The sequence below is a fragment of the Onychomys torridus genome, chromosome 8 (genome assembly GCF_903995425.1).
Source record: "Onychomys torridus chromosome 8, mOncTor1.1, whole genome shotgun sequence".
NCBI classification, from domain to species: Eukaryota; Metazoa; Chordata; class Mammalia; order Rodentia; family Cricetidae; genus Onychomys; species Onychomys torridus.
This window is the reverse complement of record NC_050450.1, coordinates 6,851,052-6,867,435: the sequence shown is the minus strand read 5'-3', so window position 1 is coordinate 6,867,435 and position 16,384 is coordinate 6,851,052. Positions and strand designations below refer to the sequence as shown.

The following is a 16,384-nucleotide window of genomic DNA, read 5'->3' as shown; positions in this document are numbered from 1 at the left end:
TCCATTACTAGAGAAATTATTTCCTTTCAAAACTATACAGCTAAGACTTTTAACATAACTCGTGTTTTTTAACCTACAGACTGAAAACATTTGAGCAGCACCCTAGGAAAATACATGCCTGGTTGTTTTCACTGTTCTTTTTGCAAAGTACTATAAAAATGTAAGCCCCAGAGCCAAGCTTATTATGTGGGAATCTTGGCCTCCCCTTGTGAGATATGCTATCTCTAACAAAATATTTGATTTTCCTTAGGCCTATCTGTAAATTGGGTTGTAATGGTGAACTCACAAGTCTACCAACAGGCTGATTGATAAACAAATAAATAAATGAATTACTTAGACTATGTGCACATAGTAGGCACTAAATATAGTGTTGCTGCTTCATAAAAGTTAAAATGCCTTTATAAATCAGTGTATTGTGATCTCTCATCAAGAGCAGAGAGAGGATGACTTCTGCTCTTAAAGCTGTCGCTAGCTAAAGCCTGGAACTATTCTAAGGGAAGCAGTGTGGTTAAAAAAAAAAAAAAAAGACCTTTGGCTTTGGAGAGCTGCAACTTTGGTTCAATTTCAGGCCTCCTTATGACCCTGGTCTTGATCTGTCAATGTCTGTGATGTTCCAGTCACCGTAGAGGTCAGCAGAACTGCTGGGATAGCATGAAGTCATACGTACAGAGAACTAGATGAAGCCCCCAGCTAAACAGCAGTGACTCCTTGTTACGCATTTGGAAGGACAGGAATGTTTTATCTGGAGAATGGGTCCAGAGAAGGGACGATGGCAGAAGGTTTGCTTGAGGGCATATGAGCAGTGGGATAGACGCCTCCATATGTTCTGACTGCTCTGGGCAGCTTCTGTTGCTTCAAAAGGAGTCTCAGTTGACAAGAAGCATGTCATGTGTTGTGTAATCCTGTTTTCCAGAGATGGGGGAGAAGGGTAGATGACAATCTTTGTAGGACAGTGTGTTGAGTGCACACTAGCCTTGGAACCAGAGGCAAAGGACAGGATGCTTCATCCAGACCCATCTGTGTCATCAGGGGAAAATATGCTTGTTCTGGGTGCAAAATGTAAACCTTTCTTCAATCCACAAAGGGCTATGCTGTGTGTAACTCAAATATATCTGCATTTTCTCCTAAAGAGAAACGTGCTTCCTTTAGAGGCATTTTTATTCATCTTCCATTAGTAGTGCCTCATCAGCAGGAACAGTGTTGTCAAGACATTTTCTCATGGTTTCTTCCAGTTTAGTCCCTTACTGTGGTTTGTGCACAAGTTAAAAACTCAGGCGACAAGACTTTATGGACTACAGCTCCTAGGCCACTGTCCTTTATTTGATGGTCATTATGGGAGCTCTATGCAAAGGCACATAGTTTGAACCCTTAAAATGAGAGTATTGTGTCTGCCAGCATGTATTTGGTGTATATGGAAACAGACTTGTTCCACGTTGCCTGGAATTTCCGTCGTAGACATTTCTTGTCAGAGTGCCCCTTGCCTGTGTGAGCAACAGCCTGTGCCTTGCAGGAAAGGTGTTCCTGTTGTGAAATGAAACTCCAGGTCATACTGATTGAATCTGTTAGGAAGTATGCATACAATCTCGGTGGTATTGCTTTGTACTTGGGAGGACCATTCTCCTTTAAAAAAAAAAAAAAAAATCATGGTGATTTTTAGCTGTCTCAGCTGACTAGTGGCACAGAAGCAAACTGCTGGGTTCTGAATGGCCAGGGAAGCAACTGCTGTGCAGTGCTGCACTCCTGGCTTCCAAGTCTCCAACAAAGGAACATGGGAGTGAAGGGATGCTTTCCACCCAGATGTGCTGATAACTTGCTTATTCAGTGTGGTGTCTTCGCTAAAATAAAACCGCTTCCTTTAATGTCGTTGTGTAGCTGGAGAAATCAGGAGTAGTGCATGTGCTTGTCTGGCCGATTTAAAGTAATCCACAGCCCAAGGCTTTGCTTATAGAGAGCCTAGAAGAGACTGCAGACAGCATTTTATCTTCCTGTTATCGGCAGAGGTTTCTTTTTAACAGCTAGAGATTTTATTTTTAACTGCTTGCTCAGTGCTCGTCAGATGATTGGGACCATCTAGCTGCAGATGGAGCAGCCAGTGCGGGGGAAGCTGGAATGGCACAAGGAGGGATGGCTGGGAAAGGGGTGGGGTCTTAAGAGTCCTGCCTAGAAGGCTCTGTCTCCTCCCAGTGTGGAAGAGAGTTCCGGGCTCCCACCGTTGGAGTGTGTCTGCAGGTCAAGCTGGGAACTCCAGGGGAATGGCTGCCTTCCTCCACTTAGAGACGTGATTGCCCGGTGGTTAGTGTGCTGTGAGGAGGGAGCAGGACCAGAGGATTCTGTGCGTTCTGCCGTCCTGCAAATCAAGCTTCTCTCCCTCCCGCTGGATGCTGCCTGTCTCCGGAAGCCTCTCACCATGATCGATAGCTCCAAGAAGCAGCAACAGGGCTTCCCAGAGATTTTAACTGCTGAGGATTTCGAGCCTTTCAAAGAAAAGGAATGCCTTGAGGGGAGCAACCAGAAAAGTCTCAAGGAAGGTTAGTCTGTCTCTGGACAGGGGCAGGATGGCCATGTTCCTGTTCCTGTCACCTTGCCGGCCACCCAGCATGTCTGTCTGCTTTCTGTTCACTGTGACCCTTACACTGTCCAAGTTCTGTGTGGTGACAGCTGCTTCCAAAGAGCCAGTGCTGACAGGAAGTGACATGAGTGGTTTGCAGTAATTGGTACTAATACAGGCGCTCAGGAAGCTGGTGCTTGTTTAAGTTAAATTTGTCCAGATTTGTTTGTGCATTTTCCCCAGTTTGGGGGTTACACACACACACACACACACACACACACACACACACACACGTATCCTGTGATATTTTTTTTTTTTTTTTGGAGAGGCCATTTCCTTTTTATTATTAATCAGAACATTGCTTCATTTGTGTTTACAATCACCTAATTACAGGAAAACTAATTCTTACCAACTAACATGTTGACTTTTTGTTCTTTAGCAGCAGGAAGGTAGCTGGCTCTTTCTTTCTTGAGTCCTGAAATGATGGGTCAACTGTGTGTGCATTGTAAGCATTTTTGTTTTAAAAAGCACTTTTCATAGTTTGATTTTTTTTTTAAGCAAGCAAATAAGTTTGTGCATGCTTACTGTTGGTTACAATTGTGAGCAAGCACTGAACTGATTAAGAAAATGGCCAGGGATCTGGGAAGTGCCGCTCCTGTTCGCACAGCGCTCTTCTGTTCCCACTGAGAGCAGGGCTGTGGCTGAGGAAGCCCAGAGTCTGAAGAGAACAGGATTTTCCTCCATTTGAGATCTGAGTGCCACTGATCCCAATGCCCACTCGGCTTTAAAACTGGTTTTCTAGTCCTCTGGGAGGCTTTTCCTTCTCTGTGCTCTGTGTTCTGTCTGCAGACCCCCCTGTCATCTCCAGTTCCTGCTCCTCCTGCCGAGAGCCAGCCTGTAAGAGAGCCCTTTGGCCCCAGTAGCACTGGCAGCTGCTCCCATCCTTTTTCCCTCACTAGTCAAGAGTGTGGAAATGTGATGACGGAATGCTGTAGATTACAAAAGATGATAAGAAACAGTTCTGGGACTTGCTGGAATTGAACTGCCTTTGGGGAACAGGCAGAAAAACACCTAGGTCACAGCAGATAGCACACAGTGAAATAAAGTGACTGCTGCTGAGAACTGAACAGTACGTGCACTCTGCTCATACACAACATGTGCTACTGCCGATGGTTAAAAATTAGTGCCAAGTGAGTTTTTAGGACACATGGAGACTCTTGGAATGGGGGGGGCGCTTAAAGTTTTTAAATCATGCATTGATAAACAGTTTAAGAATTTGCTTTGCATCATTTAATTCAAGACGTTTAAATGTCAGCTCCTTTTAATGTCATATATTTTTAAAAAAACTTGGTGTGCTTGTAAGATCAGGCAAGTTAAGTGAAATAGGAGAAATAAAAAAGATATCAGAACCACTGACTTTGATTTAAAGGACTTAGGAAGCAGGGATCAAAAATATAAAGACAAGGACTACAGGTGTGGAGCATGTGCCTAACACATGCAAGTCCCAGCTTCAATTCCCAGCACCATACATACATAGATACCTGTGTACATGTGTAAGTGATAGAAGGATGGCGAGCTGATTGATTACATAATTAAAATTTCCTTGACAATCCTGGAGGTTATGCAATGCAGTAAACAGTGCAGTATTAAAAGAGCAAAAATGGGCTGTGAGTGACGACAGGTGTCTAGGTCCAAGCCCAGATGCAGCACTACTTTTGTGACCCTGGATGTGTTCCCTGCTCTGCATTTTAATTCCCTCATCTGCACAAGGAAGAGGAAAGGGATCCACGTCTTCTGTGTGCACGGGAGGCTGGGGGCAGCATCAGTTCCACCTTCCCTCCCTACCCACTTGTGAACCCTTCGTTACTGTTTGCCTCTATGCAGAAGTTAAAGTTGAAGAGCCAACATACATTTTTCTCATAAAGAAATGGCCTGTTTGTTCATACATGTAAATTCATGAAGAGGTGGGGGAGAGAACCTGTGTTTCAAGAGATTCCACAGAAATGACTGATAGTGAAATTCACATCTCAATGGAATTGCATGGAATTGGGTTTTGACATGTTTACTTAACAGATGTTTTTCCACTCATTTTCAGTAATAGGGGATGAGAGTAAAATGATACAGCCAAATGTCAAATGAAGGGTGGGCTACTTCCTCAGACCTGGATTTAGTCAGAACAGAAAAAGGGGTTTTCAGAAAAAAATCATTTATTTGGGACATATGAAAATAACTTGTTCCTATGAAGAACTGTACCCTGAAATTCAGTATGCCCCAGTATGAAATTCAGCTGCGGGTGCATAATAAGGTGAGTGCAGTGTATTGGCTGACTATAACCTGGGAGCCAAGCAGTATCCTCTTTCCCATCAACTGCAGTGTTTCATGAGAGAGAGTTACTCAGATGCCTTAGATTGACTTACTGAAAATGCCTTCAGGACTAAGTGGATCCATTGCTGTTTTGGCAAAAGAGGTAAATCTATAAATGACTATTAATAATGCCTAATAGTTTATCTTCATATGTTAAGAGGCACTTATTAAAGATATTTATGATATTTGCATCAACACTGTTCGATTTTTCTACCCATTGTTCAGAAAGTTGCATTTGTTTCTTTGAAGACCAACCTATAGAATTTTTTAAACACCTGCATCATAAAATCCTAAGTTTCTAGGCAATAAATAGTTCATCTGACTCTAGTGACAGCCACCAGCCTGGTCCCTCTGGTGCTGCTGACATGCTGTCTGCCTCTCAGGTGACCATGCTCTTGCTTGCTTGTAGTGAAGTCTTTCCCATTCCCAAAGCTGTTGACAAGTGCTAATTGGCTAAAATTAATATAGGGCTACTGGGGTTGGGGTTCAGATTTTTTTCAGCAAATAATCAAAGGCTTAAGGAGTTTTCTTTGTTGGTTTTTATGGGGAAAGCAAGATGGCTCACTGGGTAAAGTTGCTTGCCACTAAGACTGACCCACGTGGTGGAAGAGAACTGACTCCCACAAGCTGTTCTCTAATCTCTGTACTCATGCCGTCACACACATGTACACACACTTGCACATACAACTTTATGGAATTTTTGCAATGCATCAACAAGTTTAGTAATGTGGAGAACAGTTGGAGCTGTACATCCATCACATCCAGGGTCCTACACATGTTTAATAAGTGAGTCACACCCCTGCCCAAAGGAAGAAGTTCCCCATTGGTAATTGGCTGTAGATAGCAGAGAATCAGTTGAACAGTAGAAGATACCACCACACTCTGCTAATGCTTAGCATTGTGGGAAACATTTTGGTAACTCCTAGTCAGTATGTATAGTTGGAGAATTCTGCTCTGAGTGAGAAGCAGCAATCATCATGAATTCCCTGAACAGAGTCAAAGTAGAGCATTCTTTACACCAGTTCCCTCTGTGAAAGCAGCTATGAAGAATCTTACAGGGATTCTTCTTGTACCTCATCTACAAGGGCCTTGAGCATTTTCTAATTATGCTCAGAAAACATGAGCTTAAATTTAACTTAGAGTTCTACATCATGACAACAGAAGAATTGTTCCTATGAATTTCTAGGAATGGGGTTCTTTAATCCAGATCAGCCTTTTAATGAGTGGCCCTTGACATGAATGAGAGAGTATATTCATCCAAGGCAAAGTGGTAGTACTTACAGTAAACAGGAAAAAGTAGAATTTGAGATGAAGAACTCATTGCTATTGAAAATAAAGTACCCAAGAAAGAAATCGGGCCCAGCAAGGAGCTGGCGTATCCTAAGTTATCTGGCATATCTGACAATGACCAAGTGTTTAGGCCCTTTCACTGGACTTTGGTACTGGGGTGAGGAGGAGTTTCAAATCTGAGGGAACTGCTAGGTGAAGTGTGAGTCTGTGGCAATTTGCTGAGGGAGCAGGCAATGCCATACTGAAACATTAGATTTGTTTAAGGAAAGAAAGACTATTTGTCTGAGATATTCTAGGGAATCCAATTCAGAGAGAGAAAATAATCAAAGTAACTAGCAAAACACACAGCTTTTATGTGGCAGAAATGAACTCATATGAAATTCTACCTGTGTTTATCTATTGACCAATTCAGTAGTTCATACTTGTAGTCCCAGCTGCTCCAAGCTGAGGCAGAAGGATCATAGGAGCCCAAGGTTTCAAGACCAACCTGGACAGCATGGTAACACTACCTTCTCAAAAAAGGGGCAAGGGGCTAATTAAATAAAAAAATTTTCAAAAACGCTGTTGTGAGGCACAGTCACAGCGAAGTCTGCCAAGACAGCATTCCCTGGGGGTCCTGTTCTTCAGCTTTACAGGCCGAAGTCTCTTAACATGTAGTTCCTGTACTCTTTTCTAAAGAAAGTCATTCACACTGGGCATGGTGCCCAGTCCTAAAATCCTAGCACTCAGGCAGCTGAAGCAGGAGGATTCACAAGCCTGGACTCAATGAGGCTTTGTCTCAAAAAAAATTTTTTTTTCATTTTAATAGCTGAAAATACTTGATCATCTCCTGCACACTCCGGGAACTTAGTGGAGTCGTTGGCATTTCACCAGAGACCACTGTATTGAACATCTGTTCTGACATCATGATTAGGCCATAATAGTTCTCGGAGACACAGTCATCTATCCTGTTTTGTACCTGACCCCAAGTTCTGAATCTCACAGAAATGTTATTACACAACAAACATTTATTCTTCTTTTTGTGAAGTATGGGAACTGAACATAGGGCCTGTCCATGCTAAACAAGCATTCTAGGACTGAGCTGTATCCCCAGCACTGCACCAGATATTCAAAGAGTATTGTACCCACCTATCCTACCTTAAACAGTGTATGTTCTGAACTGTTACCTTCACACATAAATTATACATTCAGACTCAATTAGCCCAGTGTCTGGAAGGCACTGCAGGGGTGTGTGAGGGCAAACACTGTTCACCAAGGCATGGCATGACCCTATGTTCAATCCTGTTACAGAAAGAAGTAATCACTTTCTCTTGCTGGCCTTCTTCTGATCAGTTCATCTGATAGTCTTTAAGGTAGACAGCCAGAATACACTATAGATTTCTAATGCTCTTGAGCCCTAGTGAAAGGGACAAATAAATGGCCAGCTTAGACAAGATGGATTGTTTAGTCACTAGAATATGCTACAGAGCCCGTCGTGTAGCTAAAGGACATGAATTTTAAAATATCTGTTTTGATTTCTCTGAGAATTTTTACTTCTTTGTTTTCTGTCTCCACTCTACTAATTGAAAGTACAATACATGTGAATTATCATTAAATTAATGTTTAATACGTAAGTTTAAAAAAATATGGTTTCTCTGAGTTCAAGGCCAGCCTGGTCTCCAGAGTGAGTTCCAGGAAAGGCACAAAGCAACACAGAGAAACCCTGTCTCCAAAAAACAAAAAACAAAAACAAAACAAAACTATATATATATGGTTTCATATTCAAGTGACTTAACATAAGAATGAAGAAAAAAAAATCTCTTTCCCAGACATGATTCACTTTTAAATGGGTATATGCTACTTTTGAGATGAAATTATACAGTCTAATTTTTATTAAAAGTCATGTTTTTGGTTCTGGTTTTTAGACAGGGTTCTCTGTGTAGCCGTGGCTGTCCTGGAGCTCACTCTGTAGACCAGGCTGGCCTCCAACTCAAAGAGTTCCACCTGCCTCTGCCTCCTGATTAAAGGTATGTGCCACCACCACCCAGCTGAAAATCATGTTATTTAGCAGAAAGGAAGTACCTTCCATAAAGGACTGTGGTAGATGTTTTAAACCTTCATAAACCATGATGTTCTAAAAGTTTATATAGCCTAAAAATTGGGAAACTAGAATGACAATATAAAAGTCCAAACACATGTAAACTCTCTCTCTCTCTCTCTCTCTCTCTCTCTCTCTCTCTCTCTCTCTTTCTCTCGCTCCCTCTTTCTCTCGCTCTCTCACACATACATACATACATACATACATACATACATACATACATACATACATACATACATACATACAAAGAGACACTGGAAGAAAACTACGTGTGCTTTGGTCCAAATGAGCCAACAGTCCAGCCTGGGGATCTAGCCCCTTTTCAGATGCATACAGTCGGTCACCTACCTCCAGATGTCCTCCCCGGGCATCTTATTTCTTACACCACACATGTTCCTCCATCTCAATGCACATCACCTCTCTTCAGCCAATGGTTCCAGCCAAGAGTGGCCATGAGAGTGATCTAGATTCCTTCCCTGACCTCATCTGTTAATCCTTCCTCAGAAATGCATTCTGTCCCCAAAGCACTGCATCACTGTGGCGCAGGCTTCCAAGGGATCTGCTCAGCTGGAAGCAGCTGTGGAGTTGACCTCTCTTCCCTTCCAACAGTCCTGCACCCCTGCTAGCAAGAACCATCATGGTGAAGTGCAGACCTGCTCAGCTGTGCACACAGCTTAGTGCCTCTGGTAGCATTCTGCTCTATGGGGGAATAGAACCCAATCCCATAGTGTCTAGGTCCTGCCCTAACTCTGGGACTTCCTCCCCTCCCTCCAGCACTGCTCGCTCAGAAGGCCTGTGTTGGCCCCTAGTATAAGCCACCACAGCACAGCCTCCCTCCCTCAACCTCCAGTGTCACTGCAGATGTCAAACACTGCTGCAAGGACCTGTCTGTGCCCACCTTCACACTTATTTGGGTCATTGTTGTCCCATGTCCATCAGCCTTATTCCTATAAATACTACCCCTTCTGGACTCCAGGGTCTCAGAAAGAGCTGAGTTTATGCTCTGTGTTTCAAAGCCTGTTCCAGAGCAAGGTGCCATCTCCTGAGGTGGGTCAACAGGGATGTGTACATGGGCTTCTGGGATTGCCCTGATTCCTTCACCTGAAAAAAGAAAAGGCCGTCAAAATCACCCCTTTGTGGTTCTGTGAATCACGTGAAAGTGCAGGTGTGGGACTGGAGACGGAAGGCTGTAGCTGTGTCTCATGTCATCTCACCATGGTAACATGACAGGTTAGTGTAACACCAGTCTTGTTGAAAAGCTTTAAGAATAGATATATTCAGAGCTTTGGGTTTTCAGATATTTCCTAGTGGTGGCTTTCCGAGGATATTTGTTTTGAGCAGGAGCTGATGGGTGAAGAAGGATCAGCTTAGAGTTGTGTCTTCCACAACAGCCATCATTTCCCACACCTCTGGAGACCGGAAGCCTAGAAGCCTGGGCTTCTGGTGAGGGATCTCCTCTTGTCCTGCTGTTCCAGAGAGAGAGGAGTTTCTTATAAGGACACTAATCCTTCTGGCCCCATTCAACATTACCTCCTAAAGGTCCTGTCTCCAGACAGTCACTATCACTACCTGCAACACAATGAATTCTTGTTGGCATATATAGCTTTCTGATTACACAAGACTCCCCATGCATGCAGTCAGTGTGGTTAGCAGCATTGTTGAGGGAGATTAGTGCTGTAGCAAAAGCTCAATGTTATAGTATTTTGGTAAGCATTCTTTTTTTTTTTTTTTTTTTTTTTTTTTGGTGGAGCTAAGGATCGAACCCAGGGCCTTGCGCTTGCTAGGCAAGTGCTCTACCACTGAGCTAAATCCCTAACCCCGGTAAGCATTCTTTTATGAGCTAAATTTTTTTTTAGAAAAATTACCTGTGGAAATGGCTTAATTTCTTGCCTTAATTCTGCTTCTGTTTCTTACTAGTTTATATATGATAATGTTAAGTGAGTACTTAATTTCTCTGAAAAAGCAAATGCCTGTACCCACCTCATGGTGCTACTGGGAAAGGAGATGGGTGATGACAGACAGCTCCCAGTGGCATCTGCTGTGCAGGAAGTCCTCCATACTGTTACAGCACTGGGAACCCCACTTTGCTTCCCTTTCAGCTTAGGGGCACAACCAGACTGCTTTCTAGGCTGTTGACACAAGAGAACATAGAGGCAGGCAGTTTCCTAGCTGTGTACCATTTCTGAGTAGTGGCACACCCTGCCATTGTAATACCAGAAAGGTGACTGTTGTATAAAGGACAGCTGGGTGACCCTTCGGGCCACATACAGCTACTCAGTATGTCACCTGGATCATCATGGGTAGTTGCAGGGCTGTTAGGATAACACAGATAGTGACATTGTTCAGTTGCCTTTATGCTTTGATGTATGTTGCACACATATGGATAGATATGAGTCTACAGATATGTAAGCATATGCATTTATATGTTTACATACTATGAGACAGAAGGCTCTCTGCCAGCTCTGTAGTATCTTTCTTATAAGGGCATCAATCCTACTAGATTACCTCACCACACACCTTACCCCAGCAAATGAGAAAAGCCCAGGTAAGGAGCCTAGGTCAGGCTACTTCCCTGGAGCAGCTTGCACTGGCTGTCCAGGGAAGTGAATAGAAACAATATTTCTGTTTTCCTATTTAGTTGCTTCTTGTTGTTGTCTAGAGCACCCACCTTAGATGTTTATGTTAAAATCTTTTAGACAGCTGCACACTTTGGCATTGCAGAGGGATTAAGAGCTGAATGAAGGTTTACCTGGAGCCTGCCTTAAGACACACCTCCACCATGCTTCTCATTTAGCACCGAAGTGTTGACTGTTTATAATCTCCAAAGCAAGAAAAATAAGCATTCTGTTCCCTTGGAACCATGTAGATAAGAAATCTTCACATGAAGAGCCTCATGATTCTTCAAGTTAAAAATGGCAGGGGGGTGGGGATGAAATGTTATTCTAGCTTTCTGATGTTTCTCGCATGGGGCAAGTGCTAGCTTTCTGATGTTTCTCGCATGGGGCAAGTGCACTGATGAGTCTGCTCCTTCAGTGCCTTCTTAGGCACTGGGCCTGCACAGATGCATACCACTGTGGGCTTTTCCCACTGTTTTTTCACCACGGGAGACACTGTGCATGTCTTTCTGGAATTCTGCCATGGCTAGTGTGATCTCTGCCCTTCCGCCACCGCCGCTGCTATCAATCACATTGTCATACCAGGACAAGCAGACATTTCCTTCCAACTCTGCAATAAGGGATGAGGAATCTGTGTGAAGGTATGCTCAGTTTAAAGGAACATGCTCCATTTTTAGCAGTCTGTTTCCATGACAACAGAAGCAGCAGCCAACCAGAGAGTTCTCAAAGCTCCTGTAAATTTCCAGGCCTTCATAGTGAAAATGTTGTCTTCCTGCCCTGGTACCACAGAAGAGTGCAGGGAACCAGCAGGGCCTGGAGTAGCATTTCAGCTGGCTGCAGTTGGGCTCTTTAAGTGCTGTTAGAAGGCAGATGCTGCACCATGGGACTTCCACCCTCACCAGCAGTGTGCTTGTAAGGATGCAGCAGAGGGCACTGCCCTGCAGCACTGAAGAGGAAGGCATGACGTCCCGCTCCACCCCACGAAGCTTTCTTTGGATCCTAATCTGCACAGCATGTTAGTTAATGTCATGTTGTTGCTCCTGTTTTCATCAGGAAAGAGTCATAAAAATTCTGGGACATATACTGTATGTGCTCGTGGCTGAGCCCTGGGTCTGTGGGCGCCCTCCGCAGTTGCCCTTGGAAGCTAGGAAGTGGAGGTGGAAGTGTGCTCAGTCAGTGCAAACAGCACAGCTTCCAGGGCACGCTGCTGCTGCTGCTGCTGCTGCTGCTGGTGGTGGTGGTGGGTTCTGTTTTGTGTTTTGGTTTTCCTCTCTTTGCATTACATTTTAAAAATTACTTGAAGAGTAATTTTTTACTATGAGCAAATTAGACCTCAAAATTACAGCTAAAACCATGGACCTTTGGTGGCTCCTTTTAGCATCTGAGGATTCATAGGTTCAACAGTGGATTTTACATTCAGTGTGAGTTGGATGAGAATAAGATACTCCGGTGGGCTTCACATCTTTGCTCATAGCCTGTCCTTTTTAGTTTCTTTTATCCTTCACAACAACATAATTACGTTTTGTTTTCTATCCTGTGACACCAATGTCAATTCAAAAATAGGTGCAAGAGCTGACAAGATGGCTCCCTGGGTAAAGGACCCACTTGGCAGTTGGCTTCTACTAGTCATCTTGTCTCCACATTCAGACCATGGCTACCCCCCCCTCTCTCTCTCTCTCTCACACACACACACACACACACACACACAGAGTAAATCGATAAAATGCAAACAAAAATCAATTTTGGGGAAAACACACAGACTCCCAGATTCATACATGAGATTAAACAGTTTGCCCTAGCATAATCATTTACCCATACAAAATCCTTCTGATAACTTGTTCTTAAATGTGGCATAGTATTCCCTTTTCTTAGGAAACTGAAGCCAGTTTCATATCTAGCTAGTATGTGAAGTGAAGAGAAGTACTGTTTTTAGTAAGCATCATAGAAGAGTCCAGAAGCACAAGGGAAGTGGACAGAAGTCAGTGCAGCAGGAAATTAAAAATACAACTATTTTAGTTACTAAATCACCCCCTTAATGGTTAAAGGAGTTGTGTTGATGGGGATGGGACAAGCCAGGAATTAGGAAATTAGAGATGTGATCCTGAGAAATTAGTTCTTTAGTGTAGCCTACCTTATTGTCCAGGTGTGGTGGTGCATGCCTTTAATCCAGGCACTCGGGAGGCAGAGGCAGGCGGATCTCTGTGAGTTTAAGGCTAGCCTGGGCTACAGAGTGAGTTCCAGAACAGTCAGGGCTACATAGTGAAGAGGGAAAAAAAATGTGTTAAGGTGAAATTCACTTAAATTAACCATTTTAAAGGAATCAATTCAATAATGTTTTGTATATTTAATGATTGCCACAGTGTAGGCTCAAAGAAATTTCATCGCCTCAAAAAAACACCCAACACCATCAGCAGCTGCTCCCAGGTCCCATCCTGGCAGCCAACAGTCTGCACACTGTTTCTAGATTTACCTGTTCTGGATACTTCTTATAAGTGAAATAACGTGTCCTATTTTGTGTATGTCTTCTTTCACATAGCATGTTCTCCAGGCTCATCTATACTCAGGTTTATTTTTAAGAGTCAGTCTCTCTCTCTCTCTCTCTCTCTCTCTCTCTCTCTCTCTCTCTGTCTCTGTGTGTGTGTGTGTGTGTGTGTGTGTGTGTGTGTGTGTGTGTGTGAATTCACCCTCACATGTGAGTGCAGGTACCAGCGAAGTCCAGGAGAGAGTATCAGATCCCAGGAGCTAGAATTACAGTTGAGTGTGACCCACACAGCATGCATGCTAGGAACTAAACTTAGGCCTTGTGTGAGAGCAGCAAGTGCCCTTAACTGCTGAGCCATCTCTCTAGCTCCTCACCCACATTTGGTCTGTATCAATACATAATTCCTTTCTGTGACTGAACAGTACTCCATTTCCAGTATAGACTCCAGATAATTGTGAATAACAAGCTGTTGAGGGGATAGTTACTGTGAACATATGTGTTTGTGAACATGTTTGTGTCTACACACCTGAGCTCTTTGCATTTCACTTAGGAACAGAATTACAAGGGTGTACTTGTTTTTAATAAAGGTACCATATACAGAACTTTCAAAAGACTCTAATAAATGTTCTTATTTTGTGTCCTTTGGTCTTTTTTTTTTTCTGATAGAAATGGCATAGTTCAGAACCAGTGGGTGGGTGACTTTCTAACCATAGCTGCTGCCTTAATAACTGGAGCACTTAATAAATGGCATTGTTTCTCTTTCATCTTTTCCAATTGTGCTGTGAGTAAGTACTTCATGCTTCCTTCACTGACCTTGAAGCTGACCTTCCTGTCATCATTCTCGCTTTCAACACTGAACCTACCTCTCTGAGAAAACAGAAGTATCACCCAGAACTCTGTGGCTGTCCCAGACCAGGGCTGTGAGCCTCCTACAGACCCAGTCTTCCTGTGATCCAGTAACCCTCACAGAGGTTGTCCTTGGGTGTCTGATCCTTCGCCCCCTCCAGTCTAACTTCCACCAAGCAGCTCCTGTGTGTGTGGAAGTAGCACCCGACACCCCTACTCCATCCTTCCTCTGAGTCCATGCTCTCTTCTTTCTGAATCTGACCCACAAGTGCACCTTGAACGGTTGGTTTTCTTGATGGCCCTGAACTCCTTTGCTTTCTGTTTATGTCTCTGCTCCAACAAATGCCTGTAGCTTCAAATACCACGCTGTTCCCAGTCTCTAATGCCTGCACCCACAAAACCAAATGCCATCTGACATTTCTGCTTCCATATCAAATACGAGCTTCCTAAGGTCTAGCCTGAGCAACTCATGTCTATAACTGATCTACCAGCTACTCAGGCTTGAGTCATCGCAGAACAGTTCTGAAGGCATTAAGGAAAACTAGTCCTGTCAGAGCTCCTGCCCTGGAACTTTGACTGATTGCCCAAGACCCCTGAGCATTTCTGCCACATCATCACAGCCCATCCTGCGGTCCCAGTGCTCTTCAGTCCAGGGTTCTGGCTCTGTGCAGCCCTTACTTCTTACCATTCACTGAATGTATATGTTTTTTGGCATAAGTTCACCAGTGTGGTCTGGTGAATGAAGGCAATCTTCGTTTTGAAGTGTATTAAAACATGGTGGTACACATCATGGAACCGGTGGAAATAGAGTCTTGGGCTTCGCCACTTCTGGATGGCAAAATGATGCTATCAGGGTGTTAGACCCATTATTAGAAACTTAATTGGGCCAGCAGTGGTGGCGCACACCTTTAATCCCAGCATTTGAGAGGCAGAAGCGGGCAGATCTCTGAGTTTAAGGCTAGCTTGGTCTACAGAGAGAGTTCCAAGATAGCCAAGGCCACCCAGAGAAACCCGGGCTCAAACAACAACAAGAAAAAGAAAGAAATTTAATCTAAAATTATATCATTAATATACTCCCAAAATGAATGAAGCTCTTAACTGTGCCTGTTTATAGTAGCAAGAGGCCTTGCTATACCAACTACTAAATTTTTAAGAAAAAGAGCTAGTTTTCATTTTTTAAGCCAACTCACAAACTATGTGACTAATACAGTCCTACCCTGTGTGTTTTCTTTGCATACTTTCTATGTACTATTAACAGAATGTTCACCAGACATTTTCTGAAGCCATGGGGCTCTCACAGTGGTGACAGAGGACAGGAAGTCTGGGCAGAATGAAATAGCTTTCATAGTTCAACAAATAAATAGGAAACTTCATATAAAATGTGATACATCATGGTACTAACATCATCACACACAAGGGTCTTCCTCTGGGGCCTGAGCTCAGAAGGAGCCTCTGAGGTAACTTCTTCCCCTGACTGTAAAATAAACCTTCCTAGCAAAGATATCTGGAGAGGTGCTCAAGGTTAACATCCCATACAGAGTATCAGAGGACCTGTGTTCAGTTCCCAGCACCCGCGTTGGGTGGCTCATGGCTGCCTGTAACTCCAGCTCCAGAGAACTGCCACCTCTGGCCTCCATACACACCTTCACACATTTTTGCCTACCTATACACAGATACATAATTTAAAATAATAAATCTTGAAATTAAAAATATAAATGTGGGAATCTGTAAGCAATTTTTTTATTTGCAGTTTTGTTCTTGAAGTAATAATGGAAGTAAAAATAGTAACAGCCATCACCATTTTAAAAGTTTGTTTGCCTTTTCAATATAAATTTTTCATGGTATGATTTGCCTGTAGCTGAAAAAATAATGGTTAAATCCCATTTGGCCACTGAACTGCATGGCAGACAGATTAGACATGGGCCAATTTGACTCTCCATGCCCGAGCCTAGAAGATAAAGCAAGTGTGCTTCACTTCTGTGAGCTGTCCGGTTTGTAGAATCAGGCCCTGGCTTCATCCTGCTCAAACAACATGTGATATATTTCTGCCAGAGTCCAACCACTTCACTCTCTTAATTACTCCAACATCTTTTTGGGAAAAGCTGAAACCAGGGTCTGTTCACTGCCCCGCAGGTTCCTCCATCAGAGGATCACAGTTCCAG

General features: G+C 43.3%; 1 protein-coding gene across 5 annotated transcripts in view; it reads left to right on the top strand.

The window, feature by feature from the left end:
* Mrtfb (myocardin related transcription factor B) overlaps positions 1-16,384 on the top strand; it is a 170,651-nt gene that overhangs the window by 104,854 nt on the left and 49,413 nt on the right. Inside the window, exon 1 of one of the 5 annotated variants that reach the window (XM_036195191.1) lies at positions 1,781-2,528. The exons of the other annotated variants lie outside the window; for them this stretch is intronic. Within the exon in view, the coding sequence (XP_036051084.1) occupies positions 2,408-2,528 (121 nt within the window). The 5' untranslated portion in view covers positions 1,781-2,407. Of the gene's footprint in view, positions 1-1,780; positions 2,529-16,384 lie in introns of those variants that run through there. 5 annotated transcript variants of the gene reach the window in all.